The sequence below is a fragment of the Gopherus evgoodei genome, chromosome 7, assembly GCF_007399415.2.
Source record: "Gopherus evgoodei ecotype Sinaloan lineage chromosome 7, rGopEvg1_v1.p, whole genome shotgun sequence".
Classification (NCBI taxonomy): domain Eukaryota; kingdom Metazoa; phylum Chordata; order Testudines; family Testudinidae; genus Gopherus; species Gopherus evgoodei.
Genome location: NC_044328.1, coordinates 48,446,435 through 48,469,151, shown reverse-complemented (window position 1 = coordinate 48,469,151; position 22,717 = coordinate 48,446,435). Strand labels below are relative to the sequence as shown.

The window sequence follows — 22,717 nt, the reverse complement described above, 5'->3', positions numbered from 1 at the left end:
ATTGTAACATTTTCAAGAACCCCAAAATTAGTCTGCATTGAGACTAAAGATAGTAGCTTTAAAAATCATGAAATAAAAGCTTTAACTTTTCTTATTGTAATATTAAATTACTGTCACTTGTTTACATATTTGTGTGGTAGAGAGCTTTTTAAACATTTTGTATCCACTTCTCTTGAAATTCTTTTGTAAATGCTACTTTCTGAGCAGGATCCAGTGTGTATGTAATTACCATAAGGATGACTTTTTAAAACAATGTAAAGTAAACTGCAGACTTACTAGAAACTAACTTGTTTGTACTTTATTATAAATTCCTCATCTGAAACAGCACACTAACTGTAGAGAGCTCCTTAAAGAATGTTCGATGTATGGTTAGATTGTCAATAAATATTTTTGGAGTGCTTGATTTGAGAGAGACAGGAAGCTATTGTGTGCATGAAAGCTTGTTTTTCCATTAACATTGACTTGAAAGAGGTAAAACATTTTTAAGTGTGTAAACAAAATGAATGTAGTTATCTGATGAGGAAATTTCAGGTTTTTTTGGGTGGGGGTTGTTTTTTTAAAACGGCAAGTCTACCTAGGTATTCTATCAATTAGGCTATTCAGGTAGATTTTTTTAAGTTAAAATGACATGTTTAATTAACATACTTAAAGCCTTTCATTCCTACTCCTTTTTCTTTTGAAACTGCTTTTATGCAGAGGCACCATTTATGGAGGGGGGGCACTTGCCCCCCAAGTTTTATTTAATATCCCATAATTTTACACACAAATGCAGAAGTAACAGATCTACCAACTTCCTCAGACAGCATACTCCTCTCCCTCACATAGTAGGGCATAATGAGGCCCATGAAGAGCTAGGTGACTCCAGGCAGTGCCCCAGCCTTGCCTTCCCTAGGCTGCTTTTATGGCTGCAGTTGCCTGGTGGGAAGCAGCACATTTCCTCCTGTGCTGCCCCTGCCATGGCTCGGTAGGGCTGGGCCTGTTGGCACGTGGGGCGTCGAGCAAGTTGAGTTCTTTGTCTGGCCCTGTTCCGTTCCAGCTGCAGGTAGGCAGCTCGAGCCATGCGTCTGGAGCCTCTGGGGAAAGAGGCCACTTGCTGTACACACAGGAGCATTATACCTTAAGGAGTCTCTGAGAAAGGTAGCAGTCTGGCCAGCGGTGTGCCTGAGGGGCATCTCTCTGCTTGGCTCAGTACACAGAGAGCCCAGTACTTTGCAGCCACGTCAGCTTTGCACTTGTGGAAGCATCTCTGTCAGCCCTGGGCACAGGGTTCCTGGGGCTTTCCAGCTGCCATCAGGCTGCGCCCTGGGGTCTCTGGGTGAAGAGACCTATGTGGAGCTCCAATTGCTCTCATGCTCCCTATGACCCAGCTCTCCCCATCTCTCATTCAGCGGTGTCTGTATGGTGCTCTTGAGGTACCAATGCAGTATCTCCCAGGTACACCAGCTTAGTGTACTCCTCCTTGGCCTTCTCATGATGGCTAGAAATAGTGCTGAACGTCTCTGGTGTTTGGGAGACTCTTGTAGTGATGCGTAGCCATAGACTAGGAAGTCAGGAGATGCACAACTTTCTAAGCAGGATAGTTAGGGAACTGATCTCAGCTGGCTGGCATCAGTCAGATTGGACTAGAAAGGGGGAATTAGGGATGGCCCTGAAGTTGGCAGGTTGGTGTGTAACATGGGGAGTCCCTAATATACCCTACTCAATGAGGTGCATAAATCACCTTCCTCTAAGACTGCTACCAGTATCTTTGGTAGGATGTCAGTTAAAAGATCACAGGTAGTCTAGTCTCCATATATAAAGGTTTGCTTAAAATAACTTTGTATACCAAACCTAATATTAACAAATGTTTACATATACATACACACACATTAGCAAAGCTGTTTTTTTGTTCCCATTCAGACATTCTCCATGTCATGTTTGCAACTCAAAATTATAGTATTGTGAAGGAACTAGACGATAGATATATAAACAGGACCCTCCTGCATGGAGGAAGGGCTCTAAGATTTGTTTTCTCTGGGGGCTGGGAATGGGAGGGAGGCCGAAAAGCAGATGGATGGAGGACCCTAGTCCTGGTGGGTGGTGGAAAAAGGAGAGTTTTGGAACCCCAGGGTCCTGGTACTGCAGGGAGGGGAACCCCAAGGCTGGAGAGCGGAAAGGCAAGGAGGACTCTGAGGAGGGAAGTGATAAGGCCTGGCCCTGGCCTGGAAGTGACAGTGGAGGACCCAACCAAGTGCTGGGAGAGGGGAGAAAGGGCAGTGGAAGAGGGAGATGTGGGGCACTGTGGGGACACCAATGCTGGGCCATGGATAATGAAGATTCCTGGCTGGCACTCACCTGTGCTAGGAGGCTCCCTGTGCTTGGGGAGGATCCTGCTGGAAAAGGAAGAGTCTGTCTGAGGCAGAAGGGCGGGGTTGGGGTCAGCCTGGCACTCGTGGATGGGGGGCATTAGGACCCTGCAGGAGCAGGCGATGCTGGGAGCTGGCGGAGTGGAGCGGGCTGGGGTTGGGCTGCTCACTGTTGCTACCACAGAGACTGAGCCTGAGGGGCTCTGGGCAAGAAAAAGAAATAAATGCCTGGGCCAGTGAGTGCAGGGCATGGGCCCAACCCCTGCTGCTGGCACCAGGCCCCCCACTAGTCCCCTGGGCTGCCCTGCACACCCCCCCCCCCCCATGGTGTCTCTCTGAAGCATGAAGCTCATGGTGATTGCCCCAGTCTACCCTATGGATGTGACAGCTCTGGCTCTGGGACTTATTTTGGGGAAGTTCTAGGACCTGTGTTATACAGGAGGTCAGTCTAGATCACAGTGGTCTCTTTTGGCCTTGGAATCTATGAATCACAGTTCTTTATCAATGTTCTTCCCCTTCAAATGTTTAGTGTCTGTCTCAATACTGCATTGCCATCACACGCTGCAACTGGTTAAGGAAGTACTATGTACAGAGAAGAAGATGGGCTCAGTGTAGCAGACAAGGTGCAATAATACCAGTGGGAGCTGCAGAACAACGGTTCTGTTCCCAACAAACTACTTTCTTTTTCTTCCCTACAAATTACAGCTGGGATCACTGGATTTAGATCTGCAAGGAACTGGGAGGGTGCAGAGGGCCAGGGGAGCAGAAGAGGACTGGATTGCATTTTCCCCTCTTCCCAAGCATAATATGAGAATTCTACATTCACTCTGTCAGTCAGATTCTGCAATACTGTTTCCATGAATATGGAAGGTGAAAGACCCTCCAATGCATCAGTTAACATCCCATTAATGAAATACTTGGCTCTTTTCACCTATAGAACTCAAAGCACATTACAAAGGAAAGTAAATTCAAAGATGTGGGAAAAGAGGCACTGTTCCTTCCATGGCACCGTAATTCATTCTTGAATGTAATCACCTTTTTGCTTTTAAGCCTGCACAAACTGAAGATGGGGCTTAAAAGGGGAAGCAGAGCACCACAAAAAAGGGCAGGCAATGGAAGGGAGCAGACCTCTACCCTGAGCTCTGGCCAAGTACTGCCCAGGATCTCTTGTGGCCTGAAACCTGGAAAAACAGACCTGACAGGACCTACAAAGGAGAATTTTAGGGAGCATTACTAATAAGAAATCAAATAGCCATATAACTATGTATCTCCTACCACTTGATGGGAATTCTACAAGTTATTTACTTCTATTTAGACCATAATAATTTATTGACTCTCAGTATCAATAATTAAGGGTAAGAATTTGTCTATACATAAAATGAAGGGTCAACAAATCTTAAGTGACCTCCAAATTAGCCATCCACATAGTGTATATACAACTTACAGGAGATATATTTAAAAAAAAACAAACAAAAAAAAACCCTAAGCATTTTAACAGACACTATAATTGTGGAGGAGCTCTCTAAAGCTGTGCATAAGGGCTAGTCTACACTGGCAACGCTAAAGTGCTGCCGCGGCAGTGCTTTGACATGATTTGTGTGGTCACAGCACAGTGTCATAGTCCCATCAACTACAATAGAGTTGTATTGGAATCTTAGGGCTTGTCTACACTGGCGCTTTACAGTGCTGAAACTTGCTGCGCTCAGAGGGTGTTTTTTCACACCCCTGAGCCAGAAAGTTGCAGTGCTGTAAATTGCCAGTGTAGACAAGCCCTAAGATTCCAATCCAACTCTATTGTAGTTGATGGGATTATGGTACTTTACTCACTCACTCACTCATGCCCGTCACCCCAATCGGGATATGGGCCGCCAACAACAGATCTCCAGAGTCCTCTATCCTGGGCCATTCGTTCTAACTGGTTCCAAGTATAGCCCATTTTTTTGCTATCAGCCTGAAGGTCACGTCGCCAGGTGTTTCTTGGACGGCCTCTTTTCCGCTTGCCTTGAGGGTTCCACTGCAGTGCCAGTCTGGTGATGTTAGTTGGCTGCTTGCATAGTGTATGTCCTATCCAACCCCACCTTCTCCTTCTGATTTATTCCTCTGCTGGGAGTTGACAGGTCCTCTCCAAGAGGTGGATGTTACTGATGGAGTCTGGCCAGCAGATGTGGAGAATCCTGAGGCAGCTATTTATGAAGGTCTGGATCTTTCTGATGGTTGTTTTGGTTGTCCTCCAGGTTTCAGCTCCATACAGTAGGATTGATTTCACATTGGAGTTGAACAGTCGAATTTTTATTGCCAAAGACAGCTCTCTAGAGCTCCATATGTTCTTGAGCTGTAAGAAAGCTGCTCTTGCCTTACCAATCCTTACTTTGATGTCTGCGTCTGTGCCACCCTGCTGGTCGATGATACTACCTAGGTAGGTGAAGGACTGCACTTCTTCCAGGGGGCTTCCATTCAGTGTGACTGGGTTATTGCTAGTGGAGTTAATCCTAAGGATCTTGCTCTTGTCCTTGTGAATGTTGAGGCCAACCTGTGATGATGTGGCTGCCACTACGTTGATCTTCTCTTGCATCTGCTGTTTACTGTGCGAAAGGAGTGCAAGGTCGTCAGCAAAGTCCAGGTCATCAAGCTGGGTCCACAACGTCCACTGGATTCCGTTCCTACGCTTGTAGGTGGATGTCTTCATAATCCAATCGATGACGAGAAGAAAGAGAAGTGGTGACAACAAGCATCCTTGCCTGACTCCAGTTTGCACCTGGAAGCTGTTAGTAAGCTGCCCTCCATGGGTCACTCTACAGTGTATACCGTCATATGAGTTCTTAATCAAGTTGACCACCTTTGCTGGGATGCCATAGTGCCGAAGGAGCTTCCAAAGGGTCTCTCGATCCACACTATCGAACGCTTTCTCATAGTCAACAAAATTGATGTACAACGAGGAGTTCCACTCTATAGACTGCTCGACTATGATACGAAGCGTTGCTGTCTGGTCCATGCATGATCTGTTCTGCCAGAAACCTGCCTGTTCATCTTGCAGCTGTGGATCGATGGCATCCTTCATTCTCTCTAAGAGGACTCGGTTGAAGACCTTCCCTGGCACCAACAGGAGTGTGATTCCTCTATAATTGGCACAGTTGCTAAGGTCTCCTTTCTTGGGGATTTTGATGAGATATCCCTCCTTCCAGTCTACCGGAATCACTTTTTCTTCCCATATCTTCTCAAAGAGGGGGTACAGCATTTCCACTGAAGCATCCAGGTCTGCTTTCAGGGCTTCTGCTGGGATGTCATCAGGTCCAGCCGCCTTCCTATTCTTCATCATGGTGATGGCTTTTCTGATCTTGTCTCTGGTTGGTTTATCGCAATTAATTGGGAGGTCCTCGTTAGCTGAGTTGATATCTGGTGGATTTGGTGGTGCTGGTCTGTTCAGGAGTTCCTCAAAGTGCTCTGCCCATCTGTTCATCTGTTGTTCTATTCCTGTTATAGACTTTCCCTGCTTGTCTTTAACGGGACCTTCTGGCTTGCTGAACTTTCCAGACAGTCACTTGGTAGTATCATACAGCTGTTTCATATTACTGCTGTATGCTGCCTGGTCCGCTTCTGCTGCCAGTTCATCCACATACTCTCTCTTGTCCTTCCTGATATTCCTCTTCACTGCTCTGTGGGCTTCAGCATACTCTTTTTGAGCTTTGGCCTTTGCTGCTCTAGTCCTGCTGTTGTTGACTGCTGCCTTCTTCTTCTTTCTGTCTTCTGTCTTGATCAAGGTCTTTGCTGTGATCCACTCTTTCTGCTGGTGTTTCTTAATTCCAAGCACTTCCTGGCATACTGACCTAAGACTCTCTCTCACTTTCTGCCATCTGTTTAGTACACTGTCTTCCTCTTCCTCAGACCGATCCTGTAATACTGAGAACTTATTCTTCAGCCTCAGTCCAAAATCTTCCTTGATCTTATGGTCCTTCAGAAGGCTGACGTTGTACTTCACTCTTTTGTCTGATGCGTCTATCGAGTTCTTTTTCAGCTTCAGCTTCAATCTGGCCACCACTAAGTGATGGTCGGACGCCGCATCTGCTCCTCTTCTAACTCTTAACGTCCTGCAAGGATCTTCTAAACTTCTTGCTAATGCAGACATGATCGATCTGATTTTCTGCCGTGCCTGCTGGTGATACCCAGGTACTCTTGTGGATCCGCTTGTGAGGAAAGATGCTACCTCCTATGACCAGGTTGTTAAGTGCACACAAATCCACAAATCTCTCTCCATTCTCACTCATCTCTCCCAGAGCGTGGGTCCCCATGACTTGTTCGTATCCTGCGTTGTCAGGTCCAATTTTGGCATTAAAGTCTCCTATAAGGATGATAATGCCTTTGTCTGGGAGAATCTCTAATATTTTCTGGAGTCTGTTGTACAAATAATCTTTCTCCTCCTCTTCGCTGTCATTAATTGGAGCATAGCACTGAACAACATTCATCTTAATCCTCTTCATTTTAGTTCTGAAGGATGCTGTGATGATTCTGGGACCATGTGCCTCCCAACCAATCAGTGCTCTCTGTGCCTGCTTGGACAACATGTAGCCTACTCTCTGTGTGTGGGGTGCATCGCTCTCTTCATGTCCTGAATACAGCAACAACTCTCCTGTCAACAGTAGTCTCTGCCCCGCTTGCGTCCATCTTGTCTCACTAATGCCTAATAGGGTCAGGTTGTTGCTCATCTCTGCTGCAACCTGCGCCGTCTTTACTGACTCGTACATGGTGCTCACGTTCCATGTGCCTATGGTAATCCTCCTGGTTGCAAGAAGGGTAATCGGCTTAGTGGCTTCTTCACGGCTTTTACCACTCAGCGTCATGAATCTTCGAATTGAAGACCTTTCTTTTTCCAGGGTAAAAGTCTCTGTTGTCTCTATTTTTGGCGTTTCTGTAGCAGGTTGATTTTTTACGGAGTGGAGTTGCTAGCCCCACGCCCAACCCTCCTCCTTTATCCTGACTTGGGACAGGCAGATGGCCCCAAGGGACCTCTCTGGTGGAGTTTATGGTACTTTAAGGGAAGTTAAACTGACTCTGGGAGCAACAGAAATTAGTGGCAAAAGATACAGATGAGAGCATCAGAGAAGCAGCAGTGATATCAAGAGAAAAAAATACTGTAATATGACATTTGGAAATGGATTTTGTTGGTGAAGAAGTGCTACCCCCATGGGCTCCTCCACTAAGGAGCACAGAGTAGTAAGAATGGGTGTCCTGGTCTGCCCTGTGAAGGAATTGCTGTTGAAATCTTTCCTTACCTCTCAAAATGCTTCTGCCACAGATGGTGTTACCCAGCGTTCTTTCAACCCAAAGCTCTTGGAAACTTTTACTCTGTGTGAGGTGGTGTCAGGAAATAAATTAGGGGAGACATGGTCGTCCGAACAATAGATGGCTGGCACAAACAGGACAACATAAAAAGCTAAACTTTACTTAGTCTCAAGCACTTACACATGTCTGTAACAGGTTAGTAAAACACCCCCAACCCTTGATAATTACCAAAGCTGAGTGTGGCTCTCGAGTGGCACAGTGGCAGCCCATCTGCCGACGGGGAACACAAGATGCATCCAGAGGGAGAGAGTCCAGCTACTTCAAACTTTCCCCCCTTATTTATACATTAGTAATACAATGACATGTCACTTAAAGAAAACTTGTTAAGCAAGCTGTTTCAATGGTCAAGCAAGAGGTTTCCTTCTGATTATTGATTAAGCAGGTGTGGTTTTTTTCCCCAGAGTTTGCAGCCTGGAGGCCCCTAAAATGCATGTATCAGCAACTTCAACACAATTCATGTCAAGAAGGATGCAGGGTCAAGCTGCCCTTTCTGTGGCACCCAAAACCCCCTCCCCTCCTGCCTTGGTTAAGCTAAGCCTGCTGCATGGCCACTTTACAACCTGCTGATTTGGCTGCTTTTAGCAATAAGCAATAGTGGTTTCAGGCACCTTACTGGTTTGCCAAAATCTCCCCATATTATGGGAACTGCAGACCGCCACAAGTAAGCTGTGTGATGGCAATTTTGTGAGCTTAGGGCATCTCGTTGTGCTATGAGGCTGGACTACAATTTCAAATTCAAGATCACCTGTGGTAACTGGGCCAGATGCCAACTGTGTGTGTCTTTTCAGAATGGGGGGAAAGAATATCATCACAGAAGGAAAGGAAGCTAAGGCTAATCTGGACAATGGCTACATCAGCAATACATTTTAATTCAGGAGAAATGGTGTGATTTTCAGCATGCTGGCTGTCATTTGTATAGTTCCTCTAAATCTACGCTAGGGTTTATTTTATACTGGAACCCACTGCTGTGGTATCTGAGCTCCACCCACAGTTGCTGTAACATGGTTCCTCCTACTGGGTCTCAGAGCTAGGGTGACCAGATATTTTCTGAAACTTTTTTTTTTTATGTAATTCCAAACCATTATCCCCCACCCCATCCCGTTTTTTTCACAGTTGCTATCTGGTCCCTCTATTCAGAGCAGATGTCTGCACTGCAATGTAAGCCCAAGATTAGCTGAAGTTGAATTAACAGACACTCGGTTTGTTAAATTAAGGCTTAAGTGTCTACACTTATTTGTTACCCCAGGATAGGGCTCCAACATCTATACCAGGGGTCAGCAACCTCTGGCATGCAGTTCACTAGGATAAGCACCCTGACAGGCCAGGCCAGTTTGTTTACCTGCTGCGTCGGCAGGTTCGTCCAACCGTGGCTCCCACTGGCCATGGTTTGCCATCCAAGGCCAATGGGGGCAGCAGGAAGCGGTGTGGGCGAGGGGTGTGCTGGCCATGGCTTCCCTGATCTATACTGTATTATGCAAGCCCAGGTCTAGTCATCCATATCCCAGACTGCTTAGCCCTTTGTTCGTGGTGCAATATGGGAAAACCCAACTGCCCACCAAACTTGCCTCTGGAAGTCAGCCAGAGGAAGTCAGCCTGTGGGATACTTTTGGTAGAATCCCAGAGTACAATTCTAGGGGAGCTGCATCTACACTGCCTGTGAAACAACAGGGCTTGAAGCCTGAGTCCCAGCTTGACTCAGGTGTGGCTGCTCCATTCCTGTGGACCAAGGGCCTGAGCCCTAGGTTAGCACAGATGGAAAGGGGGTAGGTCTCAGTTCCAACCCCAAGCTTACACAGCAGTGTAGACACAGGCAGAACCTTCAGCTCCCTGCCCCACTGCGGGGGTTCTGTTATGGCCTCACTACTATTTTGCTTTCTAAGTTTCTGTTTCTCAGGCCATGTGCTTCAGGGGACCACCCCCCCCCCCCCCCCGGCTCTGCCCCTGCTGTTTGGGGCACATAGGAACCTGGTCAGCCTCATTTTATAGGGACAGTCCCAATATTTGGGCCTTTTTCTTATATACGAGGCTAATACCCCGCCCCGATTTTTCACGCTATCAGGTTACTCTCCGCAGACGCTGCCTCCCGCCGGTCCTGGCCCCAGGGAGACACAACTTCCTCGCCTGGGAGGCTGGGCGGACCCCCCTGGGGGCGGCGCTTCAGCCTCGCGCACGGCGAGGAGACGGTTGGTGGCTGACGCAGGCAGCGCTCCTCGCCCGCCGCTTCTTCCCTCCCCTGCGAGCTGAGGCTTTTCCTGCCGCCAGAGGGCGCCCCGCTCGCGCCTGGTGGCGGGGATGCCGCGGAGCCATGGAGCTGGACGAGGCGTTCGGCTCCGTGGGGCAGTTCGGCCGGAGCCAGAAGCGCCTCACCGCCTTCCTGGTGCTGCTGCAGGTGGGAGGGGGCGGCGGACGCGCGGCTGCTCAGCCCGGCCTGCGTCGGTCGCGGGCGGTGACCTGCCCTCATTCGCTGCGCGGGGGGGCGAGCCAGGGCGCCACGGGGCGCTGGGCGTGGAGCGAGGAGGCAGCGAGCGATTTCATGGGGCACGAGAGGGACGGTGGCGGCTGCCCTGAGGACGCAGAAGCCTCTTTCCTTAGCTCCAGCAAACGTGTGCGTCCGCGCCGCTGGCGGTGCGTGGTTTAAACCCTGCGTGAGCCCAGTCCGGGGGGCGGGGGTGTAGGACTGGAGCCTGAGTGGCTGCGCTGCGTCCCCTGCCAGCGTGAGCCGGTCCCCGCGGAGACCTAGGCGCGAGCGGATTAGCTCAGCCTCGCTGGCAGGGGAGAGGAGGGAATTCCCTCTCGCAGCCGCGGGGTTGGGTTTCTTTCTCGGTTCCTGGCGGGGAACGCTGCTGGCCTCGCTTTATAACCTCCTGCAATAACCACCAGACAGGAGCTCTCTGGCTCTCACGTAATTAAGTGGAGTCCAGCCTATCTCACATAATTAAGTGGAGTCCAGCCTATCTAGTAGTGTTTCCAAAATAAATCAGGTGGATACTGTACTATAAAAATAGTAGTTAAATGAAATTTCTTTCAGAATAGTTTTACATCGTTAGGCAAGAAGGTTATGGAATATTAAACTAGGCTGTTCCCTGTTCATACATCCCCTATAGTGCAAACCAGTCTTTATCCTTTTAAGCGGATGTTATCATTGGTTGTTTATCTTCTGAAGTTCTCTTGGACTTTGGAAGGCCAGGATGGAAACATTTACATGTGTTATTTTAATATAAGGTAGAAGCCTGGATGTGCATGAGTCAGTATACAAATAATCTTTGGTAGTAACTTTTATATTTTAGCCTGTGAATATGTTGACATGCACTGTAGGTCAGGAGGTTGAGCCGTAATACTGCAAGTCAAGAACTTCTGTGTTTTCTTCTTGTATCTGTCAGTGACCTGCTGTATGATCTCGGGCAAGTCCCTTAAGCTCTTTACATATCATTTTTCCCTATTGTAAAATTGGGATAGTACTTAAATATGCTGTAGGATTGTGGAGAATAATTGCTATATTTTTCTGTAGCTGAAGTTTACAATTGGCCTTTCAAGATTAACCCCAGGATGATTTCCTTGTAGCTACAGTGTAACAAAAAAGCATGGATGGTGTTGGAAAAGCTGCTGATCTTTTATGGCTCCACTCACATGAGATAGATGAAGGTGTTGAAGTTTACTATTCTAAATCTTTTGTTTTTTAAAAATCAAATGCAAAGAAAACAAACAAACCACCAGTGTCTTTTTGATCACAAAACCACTTGTTCTTCAGGATTTCTTCTGCAGTGATCTGAGATGGAGCTGCCAGATGGACCCTATGTTTGCTGCTCCTTGCATTTTGCATTGTCAGAGATGTGGTGGGGTATTTGGGGGCATATGTAAACCTCTCACATTAAGAAAACACTATCATTTTTCTAGATTTCATCCAGAGATAAGAGGTAGCATCTTCCGTGGTTTTAGATAGATGGGTTTGGTTCTTCCAGTAGGAATGAGCCTCAAGGATGGAAGATGATTTAGGACAGGGGTGGGCAAACTTTTTGGCCCAAGGGCCACATCTGGGAATGGAAATTGTATGGTGAGCCATGAATGCTCACAAAATTGGGGGCTGGAGTGTGGGAGGGGTGAGGGCTCCGGCTGGGGGTGCAGGCTCTAGGATGAGGCTGGAGATGAGGGGTTGGGGGTGCAGGAGAGTGCTTCGGACTGGGACCAAGGGGTTCGGAGGGCAGGAGGGGGATCAGGGCAGGGGATTGAGGGGATTGGGTGCAGACACTTACCTCAAGCAGCTCCCAGAAGCAGCGGCATGTTCTCTCTCTGGCTCCTATGCGGAGCTGTGACCAGGCGGGTGCTGCCCCTGTAGCTCTCATTGGCTGTGGTTCCCGGCCAGTAGGAGCTGAGAGGGTGGCACTTGGGGTGGGGGCAGCATGCAGAGCCCCTTGGCTGCCCTTGTGCGTAGGAGCCAGAGGGGGGACATGCCACTGCTCTGGGAGCTGCACAGAGCAGGGGCAAGCCCTTGACCCCGCTCCCTGGCTGGAGTTTGAGGGCCAGATTAAAACATCTGGAGTGCCGGATGTGGCCCCCCAGCTATAGTTTGCCCATCTCTGATTTAGGACCTTGATGTAGACAGAATAGCTGTTACCTTGGCAGTTTGCTGGCTGCTTTCTGTTTGAAATCTAACATTCTCTTTCATTTGTAATTGAACTGTTTGGCATGCTTATTGTATTATTAATCAGGAATGATAACATACAAAAGCCAGTAGGTGAACACTTCAATCTTCCTGGACATTCTATAACAGATTTAAAAGTAACTATTCTTGAACAAAGAAACTTCAGAAACAGAATTCAAAGAGAAACAGCAGAACTAAAATTCATTTGCAAATTTAACACCACTAATTTGGGCTTGAATAGGGACTGGGAGTGGCTGGCTCATTACAAAAGCATCTTTGCCTCTCCTGGAATTCACACCTCCTCATCTATTATTGGGAGTCGACTACATCCACCCTGATTGAATTGGCCCTGTTAACACTGGTTCTCCACTTGTGAGGTAACTCCCTTCACTTCATGTGTCATTATATTATGCCTGCATCAGTAACTTTCACTCTATGCATCTGAAGAAGTTGGTTTTTTTACCCACGAAATCTTATGCCCAAATAAATCTGTTAGTCTTTAAGGTGCTACTGGACTCCTTGTTGTTTTTGTGGATACAGACTAACACGGCTACTTGTGCTTACAGTAGTATTTCTTTAGTCCTCACTGTACTTTTATAACTTCTTCAGAACTGATTGTCTTTGGCTCAAGAAGCACTTAAGTTTTTGTTCTACCCGTAAGTCTTGGGGGCTGATGCCAGGCAGCTGTCTCTAGCTCATCTGGTTTTTCAGAAGATCTAAATACCCAATAACTTCCATTGATTAACATGGTTCATATGCAAACTGTTAAAAAAAAGAGTGCCAATTAAAAAAGACAGAAGTGAAGTATAAACTTTAAAACTTAAAAGGTAATATTAAAATCAATTTCTCAGTGAATTGGAGTAATAGTAATGGGATGAAATTTAATAGTGAAAAGTGCAAGGTCATGCATTTAGGGATTAATAACAAGAATTTTAGTTATAAATTGGGGACACAACAGCTGGAAGTAACAGAGGAGGAGAAGGACCTCAGAGTATTGGTTGATCACAGGATGACTATGAGCCGCCAATGTGATATGGCCGTTAAAAAAGCTAATGCAGTTTTAGGATGTATCAGGCGAGGTATTTCCAGCAAATATAAGGAAGTGTTAGTACCGTTATATAAGGCACTGGTGAGACCTCATCTGGAATACTGTGTGCAGTTCTGGTCTCCCATGTTTAAGAAGGATGAATTCAAACTGGTACAGAGACGGGCTACTAGGATGATCCGAGGAATGGAAAACTTGTCTTATGAAAGGAGACTCAAAGAGCTTGGCTTGTTTAGCCTAACCAAAAGAAGGTTGAGGGGGGATATGATTGCTCTTTATAAATATATCAGAGGGGTAAATATTAGGGAGGGAGAGGAATTATTTAAGCTTACTACCAATGTGGACACAAGTACAAATGGATATAAACTGGACACTAGGAAGTTTAGACTTGAAATTAGATGAAGGTTTCTAACCATTAGAGGAATGAAATTCTGAAACAGCTTTCCAAGGGGAGTAGTGATGGCAAAAGACATATCTGGCTTTAAGACTATGCTTGATAAGTTTATGGAAGGGATGGTATGATGGGATAGCCTAATTTTGGCAATTAATTTGGCAATTGATCTTTGATTATCAGCAGGTAAGTATGCCCAGTGGTCTGTGATGGGATGTTAGATGGGATGGGATCTGAGTTACTACAGAAAATTCTTTCCTGGGTGCTAGCTGGTGAGTCTTGCCCACATGCTCAGAGTTTAACTGATCGCCATGTTTGGGGTCGGAAAGGAATTTTCCTCCAGGGCAGATTGGCAGAGGCCCTGAAGGTTTTTTGCCTTCCTCTGCAGCATGGGGCCTGGGTCACTTGCTGGAGGATTCTCTGCAGCTTGAGGTCTTCAAACCACAATTTGAAGACTTCAATAACTCAGACATAGGTTAGGGGTTTGTTATTGAAGTGGATGGGTGAGATTGTGTGGCCTGCATTGTGCAGGAGGTCAGACTAGATGATCATAATGGTCCCTTCTGACCTTCAAGTCTGTTAGTCTATGAATAGTGTATCTTAAATGTTTCTTTAAATAGACCTTTTAATTGAACACTTCTCTTACTTGGTTTGTTACAATTTTTCCTAATGCTTGAGATTTTATCATTTTGTATCATTCCAGAGTACAGCATACTTATTTTTTTTTATTTCTAAAACTGCATTGATCATATTTATGAGTAGGCATGTAAACACATTTGCTAATCCAAATATAAACAGATCCAATCCCCAAATCAAGCTGCAGGACAAGATATATTGGGCCCTGCTGGACCTGTGGAGGGAAAATAGCTCCAGAGTTGAGTTCCTTCCAGACAATACAACATCAAAAAGTAGTTAAGGTTTGAGTATATGTTATTTTTCAAGAAAGTTGGTTTAAAGAAAAAAAGTTAGAAACACGGAACTAAGATTGCACTTCTTGTACAAGATATTCAAACTTACTGTGAACCTCCTGAAGCCTGCAGGAAGAGAGAGTCTCATGAGCCTTTTGATGGAAAACTTTCTTTTTCTACTATGTAGCCCAGGGGTGGCCAAGCTTACAGACCCTCTGAACTGCATACAACAATCTTCAGAAGTTTGAGAGCTGGGGGACCCCTGGTGGGGCTTCTGCCCTATGGGGTGCCCTTGCTGGGGCTTGAGGCTTCAACCCTGCAGGGAGAGGGGTCTTGGGGCCTCAGCCCTGTCACTGTGAGAGGTACCTGCAGGAGACTCAAGCTTTAGCCCTGTGGGGATGGGGAGTCTTGGGGCTTCAGCCCCACTCGCGCTGAAGCCCTGAGTCTCTGCACACGTGCCCTCCCAGATTTTTGCGAGGGCTTGCTGGCCCCACTCAGTCACATTGTGCTGCAGGGCCCCCTCCCTGCATGGCAGCTGCTGGAGCCAATAAGCTGGGAGCTGCAGCTGCAGGGGAGAGGCTGTGACAAACAACTGGGAGATGCAGGGAGAGCCACTGCTTTTGCTGCCGCCTCTCCCCGTGAAGCTAAAGTGGCAGCTCCAGCTGTTTGCCATTGATTTTCCATGTGGAGCTAATACCTGGGAGCTGCAGGGAGTAGTAGTTGAGGTAAGAGGGGGCATCCCTGGGGACTTATGAGTGTGACTCCAGCTGTTAGGGAAACCTTTAAATTGTGCTCCCCCACTCTCAGCAGGCACTGGTTGTCTCTGGCAGAATCCCTTAGCCCCACCACACTGCCACTGCGCAGAATCCCCAAGCTTGCCCTCCCCCCCCCACCAGTCTGTTAGGTGGAGCATGGGGGAGGGGGTTGGAGATGCATTTTAACTGTAAAAGAGACGTATGCGGCTATTTGCCCACCCCAATCTAACCTCCATAGTGATCAGGTTCAGTCTCTGCAAGGAGAAAAGCTAGAGGTTTCTAACTCCATTGGTTTGCTGTACTGATTTGTTGCTGGAATTGATATTCATTAGTGATGTTGCTATATAAAATGTTAGTAACTCTTGGAAACAAACTTTAATTGAATTAAATTTTGGCCTTGGGTGCTAGATCAGCTAGAAGTCCCTAGTAAAGTACAGTAGTTTATAATCTCCTTTCTGTGTTCTTGCTGCAAAGCAGCAAATAAGAAGTTTGAAGAATTTTGAAATTTGGGGGAGAGTTGCAAAATCAAAATGTTAATAGAAACCTACTGAAAATCTTAAATATGACATGACTGCTGTCCCTGAAAAATGCCCTTGGTTATGCGTTCCTGCCTAGGGACTCAAAGACAATACACTGAGCTGTTGTGCTTTTGAATTAGGAGAACCACTGTAGCTCAAGTTGTAAATATTAGTTCAGTGAAGAGGCTAAAGTATTTTTGATGAAAGAGGGCAAAATATCATGTAAATTGTTTATCCTAAACAATTGTTTGTCTCTTCTTTTTAGGTATATGTGGCCTGTCAGTCTATGCTTATTGTATTAGTGGGGGCTGTGCCAGAGTATCATATTGACCAGGGCGAAATTCCTGCTAGCACAGAGGAGCTTGCCAGACATGTCCGATTTGCAGATAACTTCACATCTATAGCAACTGAGGCAAGTACTTTGTTCTGTGTCATTTCTTAATGATTCTTTTCTGTGTTTCTGGTTTATTTCTTTATAATCAGTGCAGGATTCTCTCTTGTGAAGCCTGAAGAAGACTTAGTTGAATATGTTGCTTGCACAAATTGTAATTCTTCTGTACATGAGGACACAGGAATTGCTGAAAATAAAAAGGTCACTTGGGCCAGGCATCTCACTTTTGAATTTACCAGAACCCACATGTCTCTGCTTTATTACTATTTTCTTCAGTTTTCTTAAATCTATAATCTAATTGTTCAAATTATGCATACTATTATCTTTGGCTTTACTTCACATAAATTCAATATCCTTCTGAGTGAAATGCTTTGGGTTAAATTCGCTTTATGGTCTTAATTTCATGATTTTTAGGATTTTTTTTCATCTTTTTGTGCCCTTCATTAAAGAGGACAATTTATTGTAGCTTACACCATTTAATTACATGTTTGAAATCTTACATCAGCCCACTATACAGTCAGTTTCCTACTGAGAATGAATTCAGCCTCTGAAGAAATACTTATGATTCAGGAAGAGCTAATGAATTGGAATTAATTTTTTGTTCTGTTTTTGATTATTCAGTGTAATAAATCTTGACTATAGCTGCATCATGTCCTCCCATAGCTTTCCCTATAGGAGGATTAAAATTATTCTGAAAACTAAGTTCACACGACACTTCTGGATTTCCCAAAATATCCATGCCATCTTGAGGGATGGGGGTAGACTGGACCAGGGTTTGCATCTTGGGCACTGAATATAGCACTTCGCCCTCTAGTTTTATGTGTTTTGTTCCATTTGTTCAAAGCTAGGTGTTCTTTGTGTTACTTTTTGGGTCACCCAGGAAATACAGCTGCCTTAGGAACATCTTTGCCTGCATTAAAAGTTTTTTAGAGAGAGTTGCGTGGCTTCTAGTAGAAATGAGTTATACTGATTGATTGCCATGGGCAATTTTCAGTTATCTTGCTAGGGAATGTGATCTAGGCCAGGGGGTTTCAAACTGTGGTACGTGAGTGTGATGTCCCATCCATTCACTTCACAACAATTTTTTAAGAATTGGTAATTGAACAGTCTGGGAATTGCTGATCTAGAGAAACTATTCATCTGTTTCTCCTCTCTTACTGCTGTCCCAAAACTTGGCCATATAATGTTTGTCTGGAAGGGTTTAAGGACTAGATGCAGTTGGAGAAATGATGCAACATTGACTCAGGTCTGTGTGACAGATTTTGTGATTGTTTTGGTGGGTTTTTCAATATGTCCATCCCCTCTGAGCTTAAAAGCAGAATGATATTGAAAATGTGAGCAAAAAGAATGCAACAAGGCCAGCCCCACCCCACCACACCTGGGAGCAGAACAACACACTTAGGGACAGACCAGGGAAGAGAGAAGACTTGCAGCTCCTGTGAACAGAGCTGAGGAAAGGCAGGATCTCTCCCTACAACTGTCCAGAGGTCCCTCCCCGAGGGAACAGAGGACCTGCTTCTGATAGAACCCAAAAGGGAAGCATTCTCCATCCCCTCCCCACCCCTGGGGCCTTTGTTTGTGTCAATTCTTCTTGTTTTGTTTATGGAATACCCCAGCGGAGGAGAGACTTGGAACTGACCTGGCTGAGTGCTAAACCACAGGAGGAGGCAGCCAACGCCGTGAGAAAGAGGGAGCTGCCACGCATGGCCACAAGGAGGTGCCAAGCGGTGAACTGATTCGCTGTGCATCTTCTCACTAGAGATAGCAAACTTTGGACAACCGTGAGGTGGTAGGAAGTGGCCCAGGGAGGGCAGCCTTAAGGCACTTCTGGCTGTCAGATTTTTGATAACCCTCACAAAGTCCTGGGCTGGAGCCTGGTGTAGTGGGAGGGCTTGCCTCCGCCTCCCCCGAACCTCCTCTGCATTTTGAAGAGCCCAAGTGCTGGCCATTAGACAACGCTCCGCACGAGTGAAAACCATCACAATTTTATATTCAAGCTTCTAGAAGACTACAAAAAGCACTGAAGAATAGAATAAAACAAAGGAAGACTATTTTAGAACATATGACTGATAAACTTTAACAAGTAGTCATCCTCTAATTCAAGCGGAACACTTCTTTCTTAGTTTTCTGTAAGGTGATAAGCAGATTTAAGTGGGACTTGGTATCAGAATTTTTTTTCTAGTTTTTAAAAATGTATATGTATTAAGTAATCTTTCTATATCGGTGATCAGCAAAAGCACCACAGAGACTATGAACCTACATGTAAGAAATTCAGTAATGAGGTGGTATTTTAACAGAGTTTTTCCAGCAATATATATATGTATAAAGCAAAAGAAAAACATCATGTGGATGAGCAATAGGTAGTAGTCTTTCTGGCAGAAATATTTAAAGATAAACACAATTCTCCAGTCTAGAATAATAAAGGACTCAAAATATTCTTAATATATTTAGAGGTCTTTATTAATTCAGCACTAATGCAGAGATACCTTCGGGACTAAGAAACAGATTCTCAAAAATTTAAAAACATTAGATAAGCCTGATTGTTTTGGAATGCTACTGTATCTCTCACCATGGAATTTTAGGAGACTGTAGAAAACTTTAAAAGCATATCTATTTTAGCATTATGATTAACTTTTTTGTAATTTTTAAATAAATTGCTTATTGAAATTCGTAATGTACCTGCAACTGACTACAGATATTTCTGTAGGTATATGTTCCATCTTCCCTAACTTTTCCTTTCCCATCTTTTTTACGATATAATAAAACAGTATAAAATAAATAAAACATACCAAATTTGAACTGAGAAATAACTTATGAAAAGGAAAAGATGATTGCTTGCATATCTGAACTTTACAGTCAAGTAATCCATGTTGAAAACTGAATGACTCTACAACAGTTTTGAAGAAAATCCTTGAGATTGTTCAGACCACGTAGTTTTGGTGGTTCCATGTGTATTGTATTATTATACACATAACAGCCTAATGCATAATTCTTTCAGATAATGATTGGTAGGATGACACAGAATTAATTGTATTAGATTAAAAAAGCACCTGAAAGATCCCTTAAATGCAAAATCTGTGTCAATACAACATCAGGGTAGTTATTTAAGAGTACAGAAATCAGGAAGTTGTAAATGGTTGCAGTAAGAACGATAGCTTTGTTCATTTGTATTTTATATTCCAGTATGTGGTGGTATTTTAAATATCTTATTAGAAAGTGCATTTTTAAAGTTTCAATCACAGTGGTATCTTGGCATTATTACATACATTGAAAATTATGGACATGGTTCTTCTGGCCTGGTATTTCCCCTCCTCGGTATTTTGAGCCACATAAAAGTGTCTGGATATAGCTTGTTTTCTGTATGCTCACTTGCTGGAGTTATTTTATTGTTTGGCTATTAAGGGAATTTCTTCGGAAACACAATCAGAAGGCTGCAAGAGCTGGACTCGCCTCATATGGGAATTGATTCCACTGCTGAGGTCTCTCCCTGTGAGAGACAGTGCCTTGAGGGGTCTTGTTCATGACATTTTCAGGGCTTTGAAAACAAGATCTAGCAACTTGAATTATGCTAAGAACTGTATTGACAGTCAGTTTGGAGCATGACAGTTTATATTCTTAGAAAGCAGCAAAGAATCCTGTGGCACCTTATAGACTAACAGACGTTTTGGAGCATGAGCTTTCGTGGGTGAATACCCACTTCTTCAGACGCATGACATGCATCTGAAGAAGTGGGTATTCACCCACGAAAGCTCATGCTCCAAAACGTCTGTTAGTCTATAAGGTGCCACAGGATTCTTTGCTGCTTTTACAGATCCAGACTAACACGGCTACCCCTCTGATACTATGTTCTTAGAGAGATGAGGTGGCTGAGGTTATATCTTGTATTGGAACAACTTCTGTTGATGAGAGAGAGAAGCTTTGGAGCTTACACAAAGCTTTTCTTTAGGAAACTTCAGAGTATCTGTGAAGAGTTTGCTTCTGATGATGAGCCCTACTGAGCCACTTCACCTTGAATTGTCCCTTGAAATATGTGTTAACTACATGTGCTAAACAATCTGTTCCATCTTGTATTTAGCTGTGACACTTGAGGTCAGGTCTATGTTTAAAATGCTGCAGTGGCGCAGCTGCAGCGCTTCATGAAGATGCTACTACATTGAGGGGAGACCACCTCCTCTTCGTGTAGTAATCCACCTCTATGAGAGGCAGTAGCTATATTGATGGGAGAAACCCTCCCATTAACATAGCATTGTCTACAACAGGTGTTAGTTTGGTATAACTACATTGCTTAGGGGTGTGGATGAAAAGCATTGGTGTAGGCAGTGCTTTGTTGACTGGAGATGTTCTCCCAGTAACAAAACTACTGCCCTGCATTGGGTGTGGTTTTATTTTGTCACTGAGAGAGCTCTCTCCCAGCAACAAAGAATGGCTACACTGCTTACCTTACAACGGCGTGGCTACAGTGGTACAGCTGCATCATTGTAAGATGTGCAGTGTAGACATAGCCTATGTTTCCCAGACCTTAAGAAGAGCTCTGCATAAGCCTGAAAGCTTTTCTCTCACCAACAGAAGTTCTTCCAATAAAAAAATCACCTCACCCACCTTGTCTCTCTAATATCCTGGGGCTGACATGACTCAACAACACTGCATACAGTATAAGATGTAAATCACCAAGTGGAAAACCTCAATTTATGTCATCAGTTTTAATCAACTTTTCCATTTGTACTTCAGTTATTTTCTAAAGAAAGGTGCACTCTCATTGTTTGATATAACATTAAAACATGCAGATTTACAACTATATAGAGCCTTTATACTAGATTTGGTACATGTGTTTTTGCTACCTAGAAGGGTATACTATAACGATATACATTTATTTAAGCAATTATATAGCTGAATATTTTTAGATTTTTGTTAATTGTACATTTTTAGTGTGTTAGAAAATGTTGAATGATAAATACTAGATAATTAACATTTTGCTCATGATTTGTGCCAAGCTGCGTTAGGATGGTAAATGGAATTTAATTAAATGCACAAAACAGCATATACAATTTATATTTATTAAACAAAACAACCTTCAGTGTTTTGGATATGTAAACTTCAGTGTTTTTCCATGAGCTGGAGAGTAAGTTTCTATGGTGAGTGAAGTCATAAATATTCATAGTTGGAGAACTAACACGGTCAGAGCTCAGGTAGGGAGAAGCTATAAAATAGGAGTATGAGACCACCCAGGTGGGCTAAATGGATGATGCTGATGAGATAGATGATGGTGTCTCCTGGAGTCAGAGGCTGGATCCCAACACTTGTGATGACTTAGCCAGTCTCTTGCCCTTGGGTCCCCCACAGGATCAAGACCTTAATACAGTACATAACCTCTTGTGCCATATTTATAAACTTTGACCTCAAAAATTGGATGTTTTCCCCCGATTCTTTCTTTATATAGAAAAGCAGCCTTTAACTCAAAGGTTTTGATAGAGGCTCATGGATTCAGCATATTTATTTTTATTTAAATGTTGTAAGAGATTAAAATGAAATCTGAATTTAATGTAAAATATGTTAAGGCCTAAACTTATTATAAACAGGTTCATTTTAAAAAAAGAAAAACTTATTTAAATAACAAAATCTAAAAAATCTGTTTTTGTATTTTTTTAAAAAATCATCTATTTTTACCAGCCTGCTTTGTTTAGCATGTATGCTATGAGCCGCAAGCAATCTGTAGCTCGAGCATCACATCAAGCTATAGCATGCTGCTGAAGTCTAGCTCTAAGGTGACAAACCAGGTGAACAAGTCTGCCATTGGAAAAAAGGAGCACAGTCTCCTGGGTAGTAGAAGGTGAAACACGATGTTTCTGGCTACTGCTTCTGTGTCCATGAGAAGTTAAATGTCTTGCATTTTCAGACTGTCCTGACATTCACTTGGAAGATGCCATTAATGAAGATTGAGGTTGCATTTCCTAGATATTCCTCCAAGTTTAGCCCTTTTTCTTCAGCAATACCTCTGTCTTATTTGAGTTGATATACCCTTTACTGTGTATTAAATATATTATATCATGTCGCTGAATTAAGATTGTTTTGTGGATCTACAACTTAGATTTTCCTGACTTTTCTGTATATAATAACTATATATGCTTTATCTTTTTTAAATGAAAGAAAATTAATTTGAAAAAAGAAATTAGGACATCTCTACTTAAAAGACTTGCAGAACATGAGAAGAGACACAAGAGATTTCCCATCCTTCTTGTTGTACTCTGTCCCCATTTAAATAGGCATCAGTCTGATTTTGAAGATGACATTGTAATAAAATATGTAATGCTTAAGACACACATATGCATATGATTATTTGGAGCATTGTCTCTCATTGCATTGTTTAAAATCACAACTGAAAATTCATGTA

General features: G+C 44.1%; 1 protein-coding gene across 6 annotated transcripts in view; it reads left to right on the top strand.

The window, feature by feature from the left end:
• The first annotated feature begins 9,842 nt into the window (after positions 1-9,842).
• The window catches only part of LOC115654988 (solute carrier family 22 member 15-like), a 67,309-nt gene continuing 54,434 nt past the window's right edge, over positions 9,843-22,717 (top strand). For 5 of the 6 annotated variants that reach the window (XR_004001313.1, XM_030569935.1, XM_030569936.1 and 2 more), the window contains exons 1-2: positions 9,843-10,071; positions 16,204-16,350. Coding sequence is in view for 5 of the 6 variants with exons in the window: in XM_030569935.1 (XP_030425795.1) it covers positions 9,988-10,071; positions 16,204-16,350 (231 nt within the window). In the remaining variant the exon portion in view is untranslated. Of the gene's footprint in view, positions 10,072-10,173; positions 10,308-16,203; positions 16,351-22,717 lie in introns of those variants that run through there. The other variant, XM_030569934.1, reaches the window with a different exon arrangement.